General features: G+C 38.5%; 1 protein-coding gene across 6 annotated transcripts in view; it reads right to left on the reverse strand.

The window, feature by feature from the left end:
- Positions 1-19,356, reverse strand: part of TRPM3 (transient receptor potential cation channel subfamily M member 3) — a 497,328-nt gene that overhangs the window by 84,949 nt on the left and 393,023 nt on the right. For all 6 annotated transcript variants that reach the window (XM_006918420.2, XM_006918432.2, XM_006918428.2 and 3 more), the window contains 4 exons: positions 13,389-13,489; positions 11,926-12,060; positions 7,359-7,409; positions 127-267 (listed from right to left, as the gene is read on the reverse strand). In XM_006918420.2, coding sequence (XP_006918482.1) covers positions 127-267; positions 7,359-7,409; positions 11,926-12,060; positions 13,389-13,489 — 428 coding nt within the window. The remainder of the gene's footprint in view (positions 1-126; positions 268-7,358; positions 7,410-11,925; positions 12,061-13,388; positions 13,490-19,356) is intronic.

Below are 19,356 nucleotides of genomic sequence, written 5' to 3' on the forward strand. Positions count from 1 at the left end.
GAAGAGGCTGAGCAGTTGCCTTCTCATCTGATCTCCCATTTTCGGAGAGACAGAAGCCACACCCCAAATCTGTCACTCCCTAGTCCTTCCTAGAGTCCAGGAAACGGAATTTGCCATAAGCCTCACCCTCTTGGGGCCAAACAGGTTGTGGTAGAGCGTCCGGAAGCGCTTGCGCGTGTAGTTGCAGCGATAAGCGCCGCCCATCAGGTACTCTATCACCAGGCCGATGTCGATCAGGCTGATTCTGTAGTCTGGGGGCAGGTTCCCCTATTAGGGAAGAACGAAACAACAAACGAACAAATCCAAAAGACAGCGTGATTTACTAGGGATTCTATTCCATATATTCTGTAACTATTTTAGAGTAAAAAAAAAAATAATAATAATAATTAAAAAAGAAACATACGAATGTAGTATTATGCTGGTTAATTAATTCACCTTAAAATAGATCCAACCGAAACCTGGATATTCTCGCTTGGAAAGAAGACATAAGTTAAATAAGAAGATGCAGTAATCGTCGGCAATAACAGAAAATCAACATATTTATTCAAGTCTTCAGCTGGGGAGAAAAAAACACCAGTGTAGCAGAAAGAAACAAAATGCTAGACATGGCAAATGCTATCACTCCCAGACACGAGGAACTGGGTTCCCCAGATGAAACAGGCCCCCCCTCGCTGCTCTGCCTCTGACCCAGGCCTCATACCGCCCTCTTGTGATCATTTATTTCTTCACACTCACTAAATGAAGACTCCTTCCAGAAGGTGATTGTTATTACCATGTTGTTGAAAATATGAATTAGTAAAACAGTAAAGTTAATTGATGTGATTGGGGTAAAGTCTCAGTTTTGGTTTTTATTAGTATTATGTTCTAAGTAACAGAACTGAACAGCCACAGTCTATGAGTCACTCCTTTTTGGAAAAGCCTCAGTTTATTGCAGAAATTTGACTCGAAATATATGTATTGTTATATCCACATTCTCAGTGGGGTAAGAATAAATGGATAGCAATCGATGTACCAGCCCAAGTGTATGAGATCCCAGTTGTGCCCTTCAACTTCCTTGCTGCCCCTAGACTTAGTTCTCTACCCACCTATTGGGTTCTACTTCTCCCTTGCCTTGGGGCAAAAGGCAGGCTTGGGGACCTAATTTGAGCTGGCTGAGCAAAATGGGACTGTGTGAAGTGCATCAGAGATGAAGTGGAAGCACTTGGAGGCATAGAATCCCTCCCATCTTTAAACTTGGCCCATCAGAACCCGATTTGAAATCCATTTCATTAGCTGAATTGGATTTCACATAAACGGTCTCTACTCTCCTCCCCATCTTTCTCAGAATTTTGGAATTTCCTTTGTTTGAAGATTATCTCATCAATCTAAATGAATCACCAAATTAAGCTATTCTTAGGCTATCAAGAAAGACCAATTGTTTAACTTCTTTATGCAAAGCATGAAAAAATATTAAAAAGGGACTTTAGATAATGTTTTATTTTTAAGATGGTAACTGTTCAGGTATTACCCTTTCCATAAACATTAAACTGAGTTTCAAAACATTATAAGCACAACCACTTTTCTGCATTACTTTGGGACAGGTTAACATAGCTGCAGTTTCTGTGTGGTCTGGCTCTATCAGATGGTTAAGTAAGCTTGTTATTTCAAGAGTAGAAGAGCCCCAGAGCCTGGACACACCTGCTTTAACCTCATATCGTTGTACTCGGCTCCTATGAGGATGACCTCCAGAAGAGGCTCACCCCATCCGTGTCATTTTCCTCGGCAAACTGTGAGACAGGCAGAGTAAGGAGCACTGGCTGTGAGTGAACTGCTCTGGGCTTCTGTCTATTCTTCACAAGTCAGTTGCTTTCCCTCTAGGCTTCAGTCTTGGTTCTAGGAAAGAAGGGTTAAACTTCATGGCCTCTTAAGGGCTGTGATGCTCAAGTACCAGGATCTGGTAAAATCCCCAAGGAATTTATTATGATGCTATTGAAAGGCAATCGTAGCAAGTCTATAATTTTGTGCCTATTTTTAATCCTATAGTGATTTTCTAAATTTAAACTGTGGGTAATGGTGAGCCTAACACCTACATATTTTCTCTTGAGAAACCTGTGTGAAAGCATTGGTTTGAATTCTAAGAACAAGAACCAATATTGCCTGAAGACCAATATTGAGTCACAATATTTATACATTTGAGGTGACTGTAAGAGTGGGGGTTGTCAGGAAAGTGATAATAGTAAAATTCAAAATAAATAATTTAAGAGAGGGGCAAATAAAACATTTTTGCAAATTACTTTATTCATAAAGGGCTGTTAGGTTTCTAGACTACCAAAGAAGGTGTTGAAATCTTTTTCTAGAACCTTCTTATATAAAGCTTGATTATTTCAGAGTGACTTATGTATGATCTGGTCTGAAACAGGAGAAAGGATTCTGGGACTATCCTGAGTTCTACCTAGTTTTGAGTGAAGGCGGGAAAGGAACTGGCCTGCATTTGCTTGACCACAAGGGGGAGATGTTCACCTAACTGAAGCCAAAGAGGGTTTCTCCCTCACCAGCATTTACCAACAGCCAGTTCTGTTTTATTTGTGTAGTGAGACGATGAATCTAAATACAGAGCAAATTGGAGGATTTGGGATAAGGGAGAGTCAGACGCTTTTGTCGAGGTGATATCTGAAGCAGGGAAGCTTGCTTTACCAAGTAGTGTGTTCGAAATCAGTCTGCAAGACTGATTACAGTTGTTTCTTTCCAGAGGCTTTTGGGAGCAGAGAAATTAAGGGAAGTTATTAGTTTCACGATTTTTACTAGGAAGAGTGGAAACTTTTTGGAGAAGAAGAAATAGATTTCATTAAGTCAATAAAATTGGGTACGATTTAGGCCTGTGTCCTGGGTGAACTCCGAAGGGGATGGCAGCATTGGTACATGTCTGAGGTGCTGGGCCGATGGCCTTGACCCCCTGTGACCTGCAGATGTTACAGATGTACAGAGAATAGACAGCAATATTATCCCACAGTGGAAATAGCACTGGGCTGGATTGTGGTCCTGGCTCTGCCCCTTATGTGACCCTGGGCAGATCACAACCTTTCTCTGAACCTTGGTTTACATTTTGAAAACAGGCAGTTTGGACACAGTTACTTCTAAGATCTTGTCTATTTCTAAAGCCCCAATTGTCTGACCACCTGGCAGGCTGCTCTGATTTCTTTGCTGCCAGGTTACTGGGCAAAGACTCTTGTACAGGGTTGGTGTAATTTCCGCTAATTCGCTGAAATTTGGTTAGTGGAGGTGGGGGCTAGAGACAAGGGATGGTAGATGGATAGATGGGGATAGGGTGGTGTTCATCACATCCTCTGGAAAAGGCAGAGACAGTGCACGGCACCTCACACACCACAAGTAATGTCCAAAAACCTTCTGGAGGAGTCTTCCTTTGCTTGGGTCCTTTTCAAATAGGAAGTCGACCATGATACTGGAGTAATAATTCTGCGAGCTGTTTCTGTTACTCTCTCCTCCCCTTATTGGTAATTACTTTGGTAATTGGTGAAGCCTGAACACTTATTTCCCATTTCATGCCTTAACGACACATGGCAAGCCACGTGATTCAATAATTTGATCAACAGAATGAAATAGAGATGCTTGAGTCTATGAGTAGGTACAACCTGACAACTTGAAAACATTGTCTCCTTTTTCCATGCTATGAGCTCCTATGAGCCATGCCTAAGGATTACTTTTAATTAAAAGAACAATTTAAATTTACTTATCAGATCTGCTCCTCTAAATGCACTCTGTTTTTCAGATGTCAGCTCATGATATCCCTATCAGATTTCAGCTGTTTAGGAAACACCTTTTTATCTTGGAAACTTACAATAAGCCTTCAAACCAAGATTGTTTCCTTCTGATGTATAACGTGTAAAATCATAGCTGTTTTTCAGGTCTACCAAAGAAGAGTAGGGAAAAGACTGTTTGGTGAAAATTTATGAAAAAAGAGAACATTCCCCCAATCTTTGGCATTGTAATAGACTGGGCAACCAATTTTTTTAAAAACTAAGAATGCTTTTGTAAATTTGCATGAATTTAGCAGGTGGGATTATGAAAATGTCCTTTCTTTACTGAAAGTGAATGTTTTTCTTTTTTTCATTCTGCAAAGCTCTGGGTCTTGATTCTCATGTGAATGAATTTTTAACTATCATAATTTCACCACTACTTCTCTATAATATTTAAATATCATCTTGCTTTGGTGGGGAGAGATAGTATAAGTAATCTGAAGTAGTAGCACATTTAATTTAAGAAAAACTACTAATTTAAAACATACAGAGGCACAAATTGAGCAGACAGTTAGCTACTAAAATGGCAAGTTAGATTTCACGAAAAAGCAGACAGACTCAGCCCACTTTGGTTTAATATGAGAGCGCTGGTACATCCAATGGATTTATGCATGAAAATAGTTCAGGGAATTGGGTTGGCTGATATCATTTGAAAGTTCTGATTGATGCTGAACATCAATGCTTTACTTCATTGCTCCTAGATTTCTCCCTTGATGTAAATAATTTGAGATTTTGAAACTAGCCTGGGAGCAATTCTCCAATTTCAGTTCCATTGTTTCAAGAGATAGTTGGACCTACAGATGTCATACTGGTTAACTAACGATGGTCTGATAATTCCTAAATGCATTCCCTGGGCTCATAAGAATTACTTACATTTCATTTACAGACATATTATCAAACGCTGTGTTTCAGGTCTAGAACTGTCTTCATAACTTATGAACAACATTTTGTTAAAGGGCTTATTGCTTACTGAGTAATTTTTGCCACAGTAAATGGGTTAATATGTGTACATAAAGTCCTACAGTCATAAAGCACAAAGCACATGCTAATTATTATCATGTTCCTTAATTTTGAAAATTGCTTAAATTTTCTTAGCATTTTAAACCTAGCTTTTATAGACTTTGAATATCTGATTGGTCTAAATTGCTGGAAGTCATGTGGAACCATCTGACATGATGTGCACCAATAGTTATTTCTCTATCATTCACTTCTTAAAACATCACAAACAAACACCCTCATTTTTGGCTCCCTTAATACACATAACATAATATATAGACACCTCCAGCTCCTTTGGCTACCATTGTTATTCTTTCTTGCTCTCCAATAGTCAGATGCTTGCCTTTATCGTAGAAATAAATGGAGTCTGCATTTCCTGCTCCTATTTCTTCCCAAGAGAAGAAACTAAACATAGGTTTTCTTTTTCTCCCCACCTCATTGGCAGTCTCAATTCCCAGGTAAAAGGATAAATTGTTCGTAAGCCAGTTCAGTACTATCCTCAGTGATTTGTTATTTTCTTCCAGTTATTAAATTAGTAAGTAAATGAATCTTTATATAACTATGTTCTTGCTCCAGTGTTTGGATAATACTTAAAAGAAAACTATAATTGCTTCTAACTAATACTCTTTCCTCTTAAATTCTTACCATCCTGTTCTTTCTTGTTAGTTATTATTTTTGAGGTATATCAAAAATATCATTTATACTCAGTAAAATCTAACTGCAAAATCCCTTTGAAAAATCAGGCAAGACACTGAGAACCTGAGTGATGGAGGTGACTGAGTGAATTTATTTGAAAGTTTGGATTGGCTGATGGCTGGGACTGAGGAATAAGGCACAGATGGCCTCCCAGTTCCTTGAGTGACATGGAGTAGCTTAAGGTAAGGGAAATAATAACTTATTATTTTAGAAAAACTCAAGACATTTTATTGAATCTGAGCAACAAATATCTTGGCAAAGAATATACATGAAATGCGTAGACTGAATCTTCCAAGATACTTCTCCCTCTTTAGTTTCCAGGCAATTTTAAGCCAGGATAAAGTAAACAAAATTGGGAGACTTGAAGAAAAGAGAAATGGGTTTGTTGAGGGCAGGTATGTTGATGGCTTGTAGCAGGGCAGACAAAGGAAAGATGCGACCTTGGCAAATTAGTTGTTGGGTTGGATCGACAGTTTGCACACCATCTGTTCCCCTTGCTTTGAAAGAACTACAGGCTTCCCTCACTCACGTGGGTGAAAAAGGTCCAGAGAGTTAATAGGCACATTATAAGCAGCCCCAGGACCTTTACTTGCCCTTTTGAAAGAAAAGTAAAAAAGTTGCTACGGGGCACCTAAAGGTCAGTTCTAGCCAATGAATTCCTTTGACATGAAGGAATTGGAATTGTTTTATTGACCTTATTTTATAGCTTTCTCTATATTCTCTGGACTTTGGTGAAGAATTGCTACAAACAGGTAGGTGGGTATACATGTATATGGCTATAGGTGTGTATGTATGTGTGCATGCACATGAGTATGGGGTGGGGGACATGTCACCATCTATTTTATCCTTTTGAGCTAAAACACCACTTTCTGGGAATGCCATCACGGGCTCAGGACCAAAGCTACCTCTGAAAGAGATTGTATGGGGCAAAAGAACAAGCACTTGGCTAAGTTTAAACATAGCCTCCCTGTGCCTCGCTCTTCTCATCCATACTTGGAAATAGTGCTATATAACAAAATAATAATAATAAAATAATTTTACTTCATAGAATTGTCATAAAGATGTAATGAGGTAAGCCACACAGAAAGCTTAGATCAGTGTCACATACCTAGTCATCACTAAATCACAAGTATTATTTTATTATTATTAATCAAAGATTCTGAGTTCTCACCCTAGCTCTTCACTAACCACTTAATACAGTTCTCAACTCCTTGCATTTCAGCCTACTCATCTGTAAAATGAGAATAAATCTACTTGATCCAAACTACTGGCCTTTCCCCCCTGTCAAATTAGATAATAACTGTGAAAAAATATACTGGAAAAAATAAATTGTTAGAAGAAGGAAATGCACATATGCGTTTTAGTCCCTGTTTCCCTGAGACTTTTGGGCTACGCTCACCATACTTGTAGAGTGCTAGAAGTGACAGTCATACATTGCATCAGGAGCTAGTAAATGAAGATACCACTGATGGCCTGGAAACTAGATCCCCAAACAGCGAGGGGCATATAGAAAAATACAGATAATGGCATAAATCCACATGGCATGGGGAAAAGCCTAGAGTTCCACGATCCAAAAGCACTACGTCCAATGAAAGCATCTAAAACCACAGAGACGAGGTAAAATCGCAGCTACATTGTAAGCAGAGATGTCAGAGTTAAAAGCGCGCGCGCACACATACACGCACACGCACACGCACACGCACACACACACACACACACACACACCCACACACACACACTGTCCTGAAACAAGGGGGGTCTGGCAGAGACAGGAATACTCTGGCAGCTCATGCAATGCAGAATAGAGGCGCTTTCTAATCACAGGAAGCAGTCAACACAGGGCCTCCGACCTGCAGTCGAGAGGGTTCTTACCTTTTTGACATCCCTGACCAAGTGGTACAATGTGTTTGAGGGCCCATGTCTCTGAAAACAATAAAGAAGAATCAAATGGTTTTGCTAGTCAGGGGCTCTCACTGGCAAGGCAAGAAGGATCTGAAGGAAGGGTTCTGGCTAGTGGAGGGGACAGTCATTAGGATGAAGCTTGTTGTAGTTGCTCAGTTGTACCTGTCTTTTCTAAATAAACACCGGCAGAGTTTTAGGATTGTAGTTCCAGGTCCTAGGTTCAAACTTTACAAAGGAAGCCATCAACTCTTTTAACAGCTGGGCCAAAACATCATTTAAGGGGCTAGTTTTGCAGCTCAGGGAGACAAAGGGCCAATTTATCACATTGTAAATATGCTTTGGCACCTTGCCAAACTGGCAACTTGTTTATTAGCCATAATGAATGCAAAATTGTTTAAGCTGGTGCTGGCAAATTTCTGTAAAGAGCCAGATAATCAATATTTTAGACTTAGTGGGCCATTCAGTCTTCGTGGCAACTGCTCAACTCTGTCGTTGTGTGAAAGCAGCCAGAGGCAACATCTAAGCAAATGAGCTTGCCTATATTTCAATAAAACTTTATTTGTAAACACAAAAAGAGAGTAAAACTTCCTATAGTTTTAAAATGTCACAAAATATTCTTGTTTTGATTTTTTTCAACCGTTAAAAAATATAAAAGGCTGTTCTCACCTTGCAGGCCACATAAAAACAGGCAGTGGACTGGATTTGGTTCTTGGGTGATGGTTTGCTAAAACCCAGTCTAAAGAAAAAGCCACAGGAAGTTTGAGAAAAAGAGAGGCTTGGGAAGAAGTTGTTTGTTTGCTTAAGGTAGGAATAAAATGAAATTGTTTCCCACCCAATTGTTTCTCAGGAATAGGAATGCTAGATAAAATATAGGACACCTCCTTAAATTTGAATTCCAGATAGACAATGAGTAATTTATTATATAAGTATGTTCTATGCAATATTTGAGACACACTTATACTAAAAATCATCATTTTTTTAAAATCTGAAATTCAAATTTAACCGGGCATCCTGTGTCTTTATTTGCTAAATCTGCTGACTCTATTGGAGGATCTCAAACACTGAAGGCGAGTCCTTAAAGACTATTGGAACACATTCAAAGACTGAGACAGTCCCAGAGTACCACCTCAGCTACCCGTTCATTCAGGCGGACAGACTTGTCAGAACAATTTTTTCACTGAGAGATGCAGTATTGTGTAGGAATTAAGCACTCAGACTCTGGAGACAGAAAGCCTGGCTCCAAACCTGGCTCTGCTGTGACCATGGGCAAGACACTTCGCTGTGACTCAGTATTACCATCTCCAAAATGAGGATGATAATACCACTTATTCAATAGAGTTGTTATGAGGATTAAATGATGAAATGTTTATAAAGTTATGAAAGCAGAGCTTAGCACTCTTTAAATGATAGCTATTATTATTACTGAGGCCCTTCGTTGTCCCATAACTCCAGGGAAATGCTACCAGGTGAGTGGAGTGATGCCCTCTATGGGCCTTTCTTGATATGGAACTTTCCCACTTAATTCTTTCCAATCATTGGAATAAATCGCTCTACTCCCTTGGTGCTCTAATTGGCATGTAAGTCATTAAACTCTGTTTTACTCTTTGATTTTACTAAAAACCCATTATTCTTACTCCTCCCACACCAGACATATGAAGATATAGTTGACATATAACATTGTGTAAGTTTAAGGTGTATGATGTGATAATTTGATACTCGTATATATTGTAAAATATTTACTACAATAAAGTTAGTTAATACATCCTTCTCCTCACATAATTACCATTTTGTTGTTACGGTGAGACCACTAAAGCTCTACTTTCATAGCATACAATATTACTTTCATGTATACAATATTAACTATAGTCACCATGTTGTACCTTATATCCCTCTCTAGAACTTATAACTGCAAGTTCGTACCCTTTGGTCAATATCTCCCCAATTTCCCCACCCTTCCGCCCCCAATTTTTTGAGGAACCTCCACCGTGTTTTTTATATTTGGCTCCCTTGTCAAATATTATTAGTTGACCATATATGCATGGGTTTATTGCTGGGCTCTCAATTCTGTTCCATTTGTCTGTGTATCTGTTTTTATGCCAATATCATATGTTTTGATTACTATAGCTTTGTGATATAGTTTGAAATCAGGAAGTGTGATGCTTCCATCTTTGTTCTTTTTTCTCAAGATTGCTTTGGCTATTCAGGGTCTTTTGTGGTTCCATGCAAATTTTAGGATTTTTAAAAAAATTATTTCTGTGAAAAATGCCATTGGAATTTTAAAGGGATTATCCTGAATCTATAGGTGGCTTTGGGTAGTATGGACCTCTTACCGATATCAACACTTCTTATCCAAAAACACATGATATCTTTCTATTTATTTGTATCTTTTCAATTCCTTTCATCAGTGGCTTATAGTTTTTGGTGTATAGGCCTTTCATTTCTTTGGTTAAATTTATTTCTAAGTAATTTATTGTTTTTGATGCTATTGTAAATGGGATTGTGTTCTTTATTTTCTTTTCAGATAGTTCATTATTAGTGTGTAGAAATGTGACTGATATTTGAATGTCGATTTTGTATCCTGAAACTTTACTGAATTCATTTAGTTCTAACAGTTTTTGGGTGGAGTCTACAGAATTTTCTATATACGAGATTATGTTATCAGCCAACAGAGCCAATTTTACTTCTTGTTTTCCAGTATGGATGCCTTTTATTTCTTTTTCTTGCCTAATTGCTCTGACTAGGACTTCCAGTACTATGTTGAACAGGAGTGGTGAGGGTGGGCACCACTGTCTTGTCCCTGATCTCAGAGGGAAAGTTTTCAACCTGTCACTATTGAGTATGACGTTAGCTGTGCATTTGTGACTTATGGCCTTTATTAAGCTGCAATGTACTCCTTCTGTATGCAATTTGTTCAGAGTTTTTTATCAAGAAAGGATGCTAAATTTTGTCAAATACTTTTTCTGTATCAACTGATCTGATCATATGATTTTTGTCATTCATTCTAGTATTGTGATGTATCACATTTATTGATTTGCATATGTTTAACCAGCCTTGTATCTGGGGATGAATCTTACTAGATCATGACTCATATTTTTTTTAATGTGCTATTGAATTTGGTTTGTTAGTATTTTATTGAAAAATTTTATATCTCTATCAGGAATATTGCCTATAGTATTTTTTTTTTCTCTCGTAGTGTCCTTATCTAGCTTTAGTATCAGGGTAATACTGGCCTTGTAAAATACATTTGGGAGTATTCCCCCCTCTTTAAATTTTTTGAAGAGTTGGAAAAGAATTGGGGTTAATTCTTTAAATGTTTGGTAAAATTCACCTGTGAAGTCACCTGGTCCTGGGCTTTTCTTTGTTAGAAGGTTTTTGATTTCCGATACAATCTCCTTCCTTGTTATTCATCTGTTCAATTTTTCTATTACTTTATGATTCAGACTTGGTAGGTTGTCTGTTTCTAGGAATGTACCCATTTATTCTAAGGCTAATTGTGAAGCTTTTTGTGAAAGTGGAAGGTTGGGCCTCCTACTTCACTATTTTGGTCCATTATTCTTACTGAAAGTCTTGGTGTCCTGAACAACAACAACAAAACATCTGAAACCTGGAGCCACTCTGCTGATCCGTTTTCTATTTCCAGCAGTTGGAGTAAGATAGAGCCCGGGTGATACCACCTAACACTGATCACTGGCTGGGAATAGGTCAGTAAGCTCCATCTCATTAGTACTGTGGACGATGAGACAGAGAAGCACTTTGACAAATGAGGGGAAGAATAATATCTGGGACAGAAGATTTGGTTCAGTACTAGCTTCTTTTTTAACTTAGGAGTTTTGTGACCATGAATAAAACAATTCGCTTTTTGGTCTCAGTTTTCTTATCTATAAAAGGGGAGAAAGCAGCATTTACATTTTAAACTTCACTGGATTTTAGGATCAGCTCGGGGCAAATATACTTAATTTATTGAATACTCTCAAAGAGCTTCATAAATAGTAGTTTTTCTTATAGTAGTTTTAGTAGTTTTCCTTGCTATCCCTAGCGAATGAATTAAATCCTTATAAAACAACAATAAATATTTTTGGGCAACTCCAAATGAGAAGTGTTTTACAATTTATTCCATTATAGTGAAAAAAAAAATGAACTTCATAGTTCTGAGAACAAGATGGTGCAGGATAGGTAATTGGCCTCTTTTGATGCTGGAGTGAAATCAACCCTCCTCTGCTGATTGCCTCAAACCCTCTCCAGGCTTACAAATAAATTGTGTTCTAATTTCCAGAGCCTTAGGTTTTGTGTAAGAATCTGAAGATGCTCCCTTTTGGTGATCTCATAACTTTGTGCCTTAGATGCGGACAACTGAGCAGTTAAAACAAGTAGAATCTTGGTAACTTGGTATTTGCTGTCAACACAGGTCTTAGGGAGCATTTGTGAAAAGTGATCCATGCATTTTGAGGGGAGGCAGGAGGTTCACAGGCAGTAGGGAGCAGGAGAAGGTAAAACAAAAAATATAGAGAAAATAAAAAGTGCCTTAGCTTGGTCCTACCGTATTGTACAATTCCTCTAGTCTGGAGATGGTGAGAAAACGATGCATGCTTACTCCATTCTCTATGAGTAATTTCACAAAATCCACTCTGTCCAGAACTAGGGCATCCAACATGGCTTGCTCCAGAGATCCCACCTGCAAATCAAGTCACTGAGTTAGTCTGCCCTCAGGTCTAGAAATGCAGTTCTTTGGCTTTCACTTGAACAGTTTAGAAATAGTGTTAGCCTTTTGACATCTGGTAAAACTTCAGTGCATCTAAGAACATGCTAGAGAGAGTGTTCCCAGCTCCACTTTTGAGAGAGCCACAGTCTCTGCTGTGTTTTGGGGTCTGTCTTTGCAAATAGAATTCAAGAATTTCTAGGTCCAAAAGTTATTTCCTCCTTGAATCTCTTTTTGTTTTGGATCTTGAGAAGATACGAGGATTTACAAGGCTTTTCCTGTCCCAACTCTCTGACTAAACTTTGACAATACCAGTGTGGTGCTAACTGGGGGCTTTGCTGTATTCATTTTTAGCTTCCTTAGACTCTGAATTAGACGTTGGCTGGCTTGAGAAGAAGGATCCTAGTAGACAGACCAGGAAGTAGGCTGTTCTCTGTTTTTCATTTAGTGATACTCCTTGCCTTTGTCTCATTCATTTTTACATCGAGAACCAGCAACCATTTAGGTCTCTTGGTCTGTTTGCTAGGGTTTTGTTTAATACCTTTCACAAAAATCTTCCAGTGTTCAGACGCCTTGACAAATCTTCCTACATTTGTAATTTATTGGTGGCACTAAATGAAGACAGGGGCTCTCTGGGGAAAGGAAGGGTTAAAATAAAAACAACAACATGCACATGAGGGTGTGGTCGTTCAGTAACTCTAGGCACAGAAATCAAATCTCAGGCTGCTGGCTGCCTCCTGGGGATACATGCGTACATCTCTTGGTGGCTAATATTCCAAATTTTTATTTTTGGTAGACTCAATTGAGAGAAACAAACCAGGAACAGTTATATAAAAGCTTTGGTCCCTTCTGTATTGTTCTCGGGAATAGGGAGGACCTGCATTCAGCTGCCAAGACCAGATGGCACCTGCATGGGGAAGCCTGCTAATTCTGTATACTGAGGTGAGACGCAGGCACTTGGAAGCAGCATCCTCAAAGACAACCAGAAACAAACTAATTCAAATCCTTACTTAGTTTTCATTAATACAACTTTGTCCTATACATATATTTTTCAGACATTTCAAAGAAATGGCATCGTCTGCTGCTGAAAATTGCTGTCAATGGCCACTCAGACAGATGGAAACATTTGGAACGTTTTGAGTTGTGCTTGTTCATATGTTCCACCAGGTGGCAGTAGTTTCCTAAATAATTTCCATCCTAAAGAAAAGGCAGCAGTTTCCCGAGCTGGTCTCGGAGGCTCCTTAAACGAATACCCGTGCCCAAGCAAGTGGGCTTTTCAGGGGTGGTGACAACATATACTCTACCGGCCACTGTTGCCCATAAATAAAGATCTGGCTGCGAGCGATGTCGACTCTGTTCCAGGCCAAAGCCAAGCTCAGTTGGTCTGGGGCCGAGGCATTAGCTCCTGTGTGCAGACAAGTAGAAAAGAGTTGGAGAGAGAAAACAATAATCAGTTCGTACCAAGAAGACCCACTCCATCACTGTCTCATCAAGACCCCTCTTCCTGAAGAGTAGACTCAGTTGTAGCAGGGTTTCTCAAACTCGGCACTATTGGCATTTTGGACGGGATAATCCTTTATCTTGGGGGTTATCCTGTAATTGTAGAATATTTAGCAGTATTTCTGGACTTAACACATTGGATACCAATAGCGCTTCCTTCAGGAGTCATGGCAATAGATAAAGAGAACAAACTGGTGATTGCTAGATGGGAGAAGCATTGAGGGGCTGGATGGAAAAGGTGAAGGGATTGAAAAGTACAAACTGGTAGTTACAAAATAGTCATGGGGATGTAAAGTACAGTATAGGGAATATGTTCAATAACATTGTAATAACCATGTATAGTGCCAGGTAGGTACTAGACTAATTGGGGGGATCACTTCATAAATTGTGTAAATGTCCAACCACTATGCTATACACCTGAAACTAATATAAAATAATATTGAACATCAAGTCTAATTGAAAAATAAAAATCCAAAAAATAATAAAAATAAAAATGTCTCCAGACATTGCCAAATTCCTCCAGGAGTGAAGGGAGACAAAATCAGCAAGAACCACTGCTCAACAGTCTTTTTTTTTAAAAAATTTAAGTATAGTCGGTATACAGTATTTATATTAGTTTCAGATGTACGATACAGTGATTTGACATTTTTATACCTTACAATGTGATCGTTCCACTAATTCTAGTAATCATCTTTCACCATGTAAACTTATCAAAATATTATTGACTATATTCCCCTTTATTTTTATCACCCATCCCCCACCTCCTTCCTTCTGACAACCTTAGTCTCTATATTTATGTCTCTATTTTTTGCTTGTTTGTTCATATTTTTTTTAGATTCCACATATAAAGTAAACCATGTGATATCTGTCTTTCTTTGCCTAACATATTTCATTTAGTATAATACCCTCTAGGTCCATTCATCCTGTTGCAAAGGGCGCTATTTCATTCTTTTTGTATTGCTGCATAATATTTTTATATATATGTACATCACATCTTATTTATCCATTCTTCTGTCGGTGGACATCTAGCTTGCTTTCATATCTTTGCTATTGTGAGTAATGCTGCAGTGAACATAGGGGTGCATATATCTTTTCAAATTAGTGCTCTGGATTTCTTTGAATAAATACCCAGAAGTGGGATTGCTGGGTTGTATGGTATATCTATTTTTAATTTTTTTGAGGAAACTCCATACTGTTTTCTACAGTGGTTGCACCAGTTTACCTTAACCCAACAGTGCACAAGGGTTCCCCTTCTCCACATCCTCACCAACACTTACAATTTGTTGACTTTTTGGTAACAGAGGCTGATTTGTGTATCCACGCATTGATGGGTTCAGTATAAACCACATACTTATATTAAATTAATCAGTGTTTGGAATGATGGATACCAATTCAGTTTACATAGTAATTTTTCCATAAAAATATAGTTCTTATCTCTTTAGATATTACAGAGACTGCAAACTCATACCAGGGTCACTGGCATAATCAAGTGATAAATAGGAATGTGTCAAAATATATTGTGATCATTTTGAAAGAAAAAAGTGAAGACTCCTTGGGGCTGCACTTTATACTTCTCTTTGCTTCCTTAGCTGCTCTATTGGTCATTACTGACCTGCTGTCATGGTTTATTTCCTTTGCCATTCATATGCCACAAGTTGGTATCTCTCCTAAATCAACAGCAGCAACACAAACCCGAACAAGAACACATAGCAGGAAGCAGTCATTGAGATCAATGTCAACTACCCGAATGTAATTAATTAGCTAAGTGTCAAAAGAAAGCATAAAGCCAATGAGTCTTGGCTTTTTAGAAATTGAAAATCCATCTCTCAAGAATGGTCCTGGGTGACAGTTTGGATCAGTGGTTCTAGGACAATCACAGTGTTATAGTCACAGTGTTAACACAGAAATTTCTGCTTCTTAGGAGACTCCTCAGTCCTGCACAGATCTGGATGGCGGGTTACCCTATTTTCAGCTGTAGTTGTATACTGGAATTGCCTGGAGAGCTTAAGAAATACTCATGCCTAGGATGCATCCTCAGAGATTCTGGTTTAATTGGCCCTGGGCATTGTAGTTTTAAAAAGCTCCCTAAATGCTTTTAGGAACTAGAGTTTCTTAAACTTATCTTCATGTTACAATCATGAAGGCAAGGTTAAGAACCCCAAAGCTAGATCATATATGTTCATGAATTCACTCACTCATCTGTTTATTCATTCATTTCTGCATGCAAAGATATTAGTTTCATGCCTTCTCATATGGCAGACACGATGCCAGTATGAGTACCAAAGTGAATAAGACAATTCTTTGTCTTGAGAGTTTACATTCTAGAGGAGGAAAGAGGTCTGTAATTAAATACACCGTTTCATGCAATCATGCATTTATCTGCTCAACAGAAATTTATTGAATAGCTTCTGTGGCAGGAACTGTTTTGTCTTTGACTATCTAGTGGTGAACATGATAGCTAAAGGCCCTCTTTTTGTGGAGCTTATTACTTTTATTAGAAGAAGAGCAGGATTCAGAAGTAAACAAATGAACAAACTAATAAGCAGTGCACTTTCAAATTGTGTTAAGTGCTGTAAAGGAGCAGTGTCATTCCTAGGATATGTGGAAACTGTATCTATATACACAATTTGAGTCACTTTAAGTCAATGTGGCAGCGCCAATCTGGCTACTCAATATTGCATGAGCCTATGACTGAAATATTGTGCCAGTCAGCTGGAGTGATTTGTTAGCCAGTCTACCTTCCCAAGACCAGGGCTGGACATCAAGCCATTGGTTAACCTCATAAACACAAATTTGAGAGTTATTTGGGGCATCTGGTGGACCCCAGGTGAAATGTAGATGGTTGGAAAATGACCTAAGTATTGAAATGCGTCTGGGGTCCATGCGGATCTTGGTTTGGACTCAGGGCACCCTACCCATAGGGCTCTGCATCCCTGGCTGGTGCTAGATCCCAGGTGGGCATGGGGAAGGCTCTTTAAAGCACCGGTCTAAGGGTGATACTAATAATGACCAGGGCGATGGTGGAGTGCTCTGTTAGAAAGCGTGGACAGTAGGCCTTACTGAGAGTAACATTTGAACTGAGACCTAAATCATTAGAAAAAGCCATTATGTGAAGAATTGAGGGAAAAGCATTCCAGGAAGAGGAAACATCAAGTGCAAAGGCCCTGTTGTGGGAATAAATACAAGTAGGTATAAGACATAAAAATATGGTTTCATTATTTCTTCTTTCTACAGGAGGTCAGGGAAGATTTACATGCATAAATAATGACCACACATGGTTTTAACAGATCAGTTCACTAGACAATTGAGATGAAGAAAGGTATTCTAGGAAACGAAACACTGTATGCAAATATTGGGGGAATTAAATAGTCCAGTCAGTTTGAGAAATTCATGGGAAGACATTAAAGATTTGATGCTTGTTAGATGAAGCAGAGAGAGAGATGAAGCTTTAATAGAAAAATTTATAAATGTTGTGGAGGAGTTTCCCTTTATCCTGAAGGCATGGAGAACCCAATGGAGGATTCTGTCTCAGAAACAATGCAGTCATATTCATGTCTTAGAAAAATCACATTGGCAGCTGTATAAAGAATGGATTGGAAGAGCATTGGAGGAGGAGCAGTTAGGAAAGTTTTGCGATATTCAAGAAAGGGATAATGAGGACCTGGAGGAACAGCTTGGATGGAGGGATATTTAGAAAGCAAAATCAATAGCCTTGGGTGATTGATTTAAAGTGAGGAACAAGAGAGAAAGAGAAGTCAAAAGTGACCTCTGAGTCTCTAGCTTGAGAGCCTGGGTACATAATGACCAACTGAGATTGGCAATGCAAGATGAAAACAAGCTTCTGAGGGCAGCAAAATTTCACTCTTGAATATGTTGAGCTTAAAATATCTGTGGTATATCCAGGTGAGAATGACCAGAGTCCCTTGGATATTGAGGTCTGGGGTGGGGTGGGTTTGGACATGGAGATAGAGATTTGGGAAATGTTAGCATAAGGTTAGCATAAGTGGGCAGAGGATGAGTAACTAAATAACACCAATATTTAAAAAGTATGAAAGTGAACCAAATCTTTAGGGGAAAGAAATCACGAAAAAAATCAGTCAGAGGCAGGAAGAGAACCAAGAGATGATGGTGCCCTAAATTATGGAAAAAGAGAATTTCAAGAAGAAGGAGGTGCTCAATAGGGCAAAAACTGAAAAGAGGGAAAGTAAGAAAGACTGTCCTTCCTTCTTTACAACTCTGTATTATTGGGCACCAGCTTACGTATCTATTAGTTTATTATTTATTTCGTTCTCCAGAACGTCAGTCTTAAGAGGCCAGGGATTTAGTCTACTTTATTCACTACTGTGTTCTTAGAGCCTAAAACAATGCTTAGCACATAATAGGTGTGCAATAACTAGTTGTTGAATGAATAAATGAACCTAAAAGTGTGCACTGGATTTGGCAATTAAGAAGTCTTTGATAGAATCAGTGAGTACTGTTCGTAGGGTATGGGATAGAAACATGTCTGTAACCTCCTCCCTCGGGGAGATTGTAATGTCATGTGATGGAGGCAGGTGGAATAGAGGGAGGGATATGATGAATAGCCAAATCGCTATATCAAAGAACAAAGTGGTAAGTGCCATAAAAGATGTACAAATAAGAAGTCCAGAGCACATCCTTGTCAGCTGGGTCACGGCAACTTTGAGGAAATAGAATTTGACTGAGTGGGGAAGGATGGTGGCGATTTAAACAAATGGAGTTTGTGGCAGCCTGAGTGATGCCTCTACCCCTCAAAGATGTCCACGTCCTGATCCTAAGAACCAGTGAAGATGTTGCTTTGTAGAGTGATTAAACTTCGGAGTTTGAGAAAAAGAGATTAACCCGGAATACCTAGAGGGCCTAGTGCAATGATAGGGAGATTAAAGTAATAGTAGGACATGTGAAGATGAAAGAACAGATTAGACTGATGCAGGGAAGAAACCACAAGTCAAGGAATGCAGGCAGTCTCTGGAAGCTGAAAAGGGCAAGGACATGATTCTCACCTGAAGCCTCCAGAAGGAATAACTCTACTGACACCTTAATTTTAGGCTTCCAGCCTCCAGAATTCTAAGAGAATCAATTTTTGTTGTTTCGGCCACTAAGTTTGTGGTAATTTGTTATGGTAGCAATAAAAAACTAATGTAGAGCTACTACATATACTATTGTTACTGTTGTTTATATTATTTCTGCCTTATTGTGGAAAATAATATTTATATTCCTTTCTGTTACTTAAAGTCCCCCTTTTTTTTTTTTTTTTTCTTTAGCTTTGTTAGATTCTAGTACCAATGCTCACAATTAGTGATTTTGCTAAAGCATACCAAGCATCTGTTGTTTGGTAGAGTGAATTATTCTCTAGTAGTTTTTTCAAGAGTTATTTATGGAAAGAATATTGCCAGAATTCTAGAATGTTTTAAGCTGTTTTTATTCAGTTGTCTTTATAGTTGAACAACAATGGGTCAACATAATATCCATTGCTCTTTTGTCTCCCAGTATTGAATATTACTGTGAGAAGGTCTGAGGCCAGCTTGATTTTCCACCTCATAAGAGATTTGATTATTTTGCCTGATGGCCGAAAATAGTCTTCATTTTCTTTAGTTTTTCTCTTTAAAGGTCAATAACTTTACTAGGATATGTCTGGGTGTTGAGGATTTTAATCAGTTTTTCCAGGATAAAGTGGCCCTTTCGATATCTAGATCAAAGTTTAAAAATCTTTTTTAATGAAAAAATTCTTAAATTATATTTTATAATTATGTA

Source organism: Pteropus alecto, unplaced genomic scaffold, assembly GCF_000325575.1.
Source record: "Pteropus alecto unplaced genomic scaffold, ASM32557v1 scaffold95, whole genome shotgun sequence".
Taxonomy (NCBI): Eukaryota; Metazoa; Chordata; class Mammalia; order Chiroptera; family Pteropodidae; genus Pteropus; species Pteropus alecto.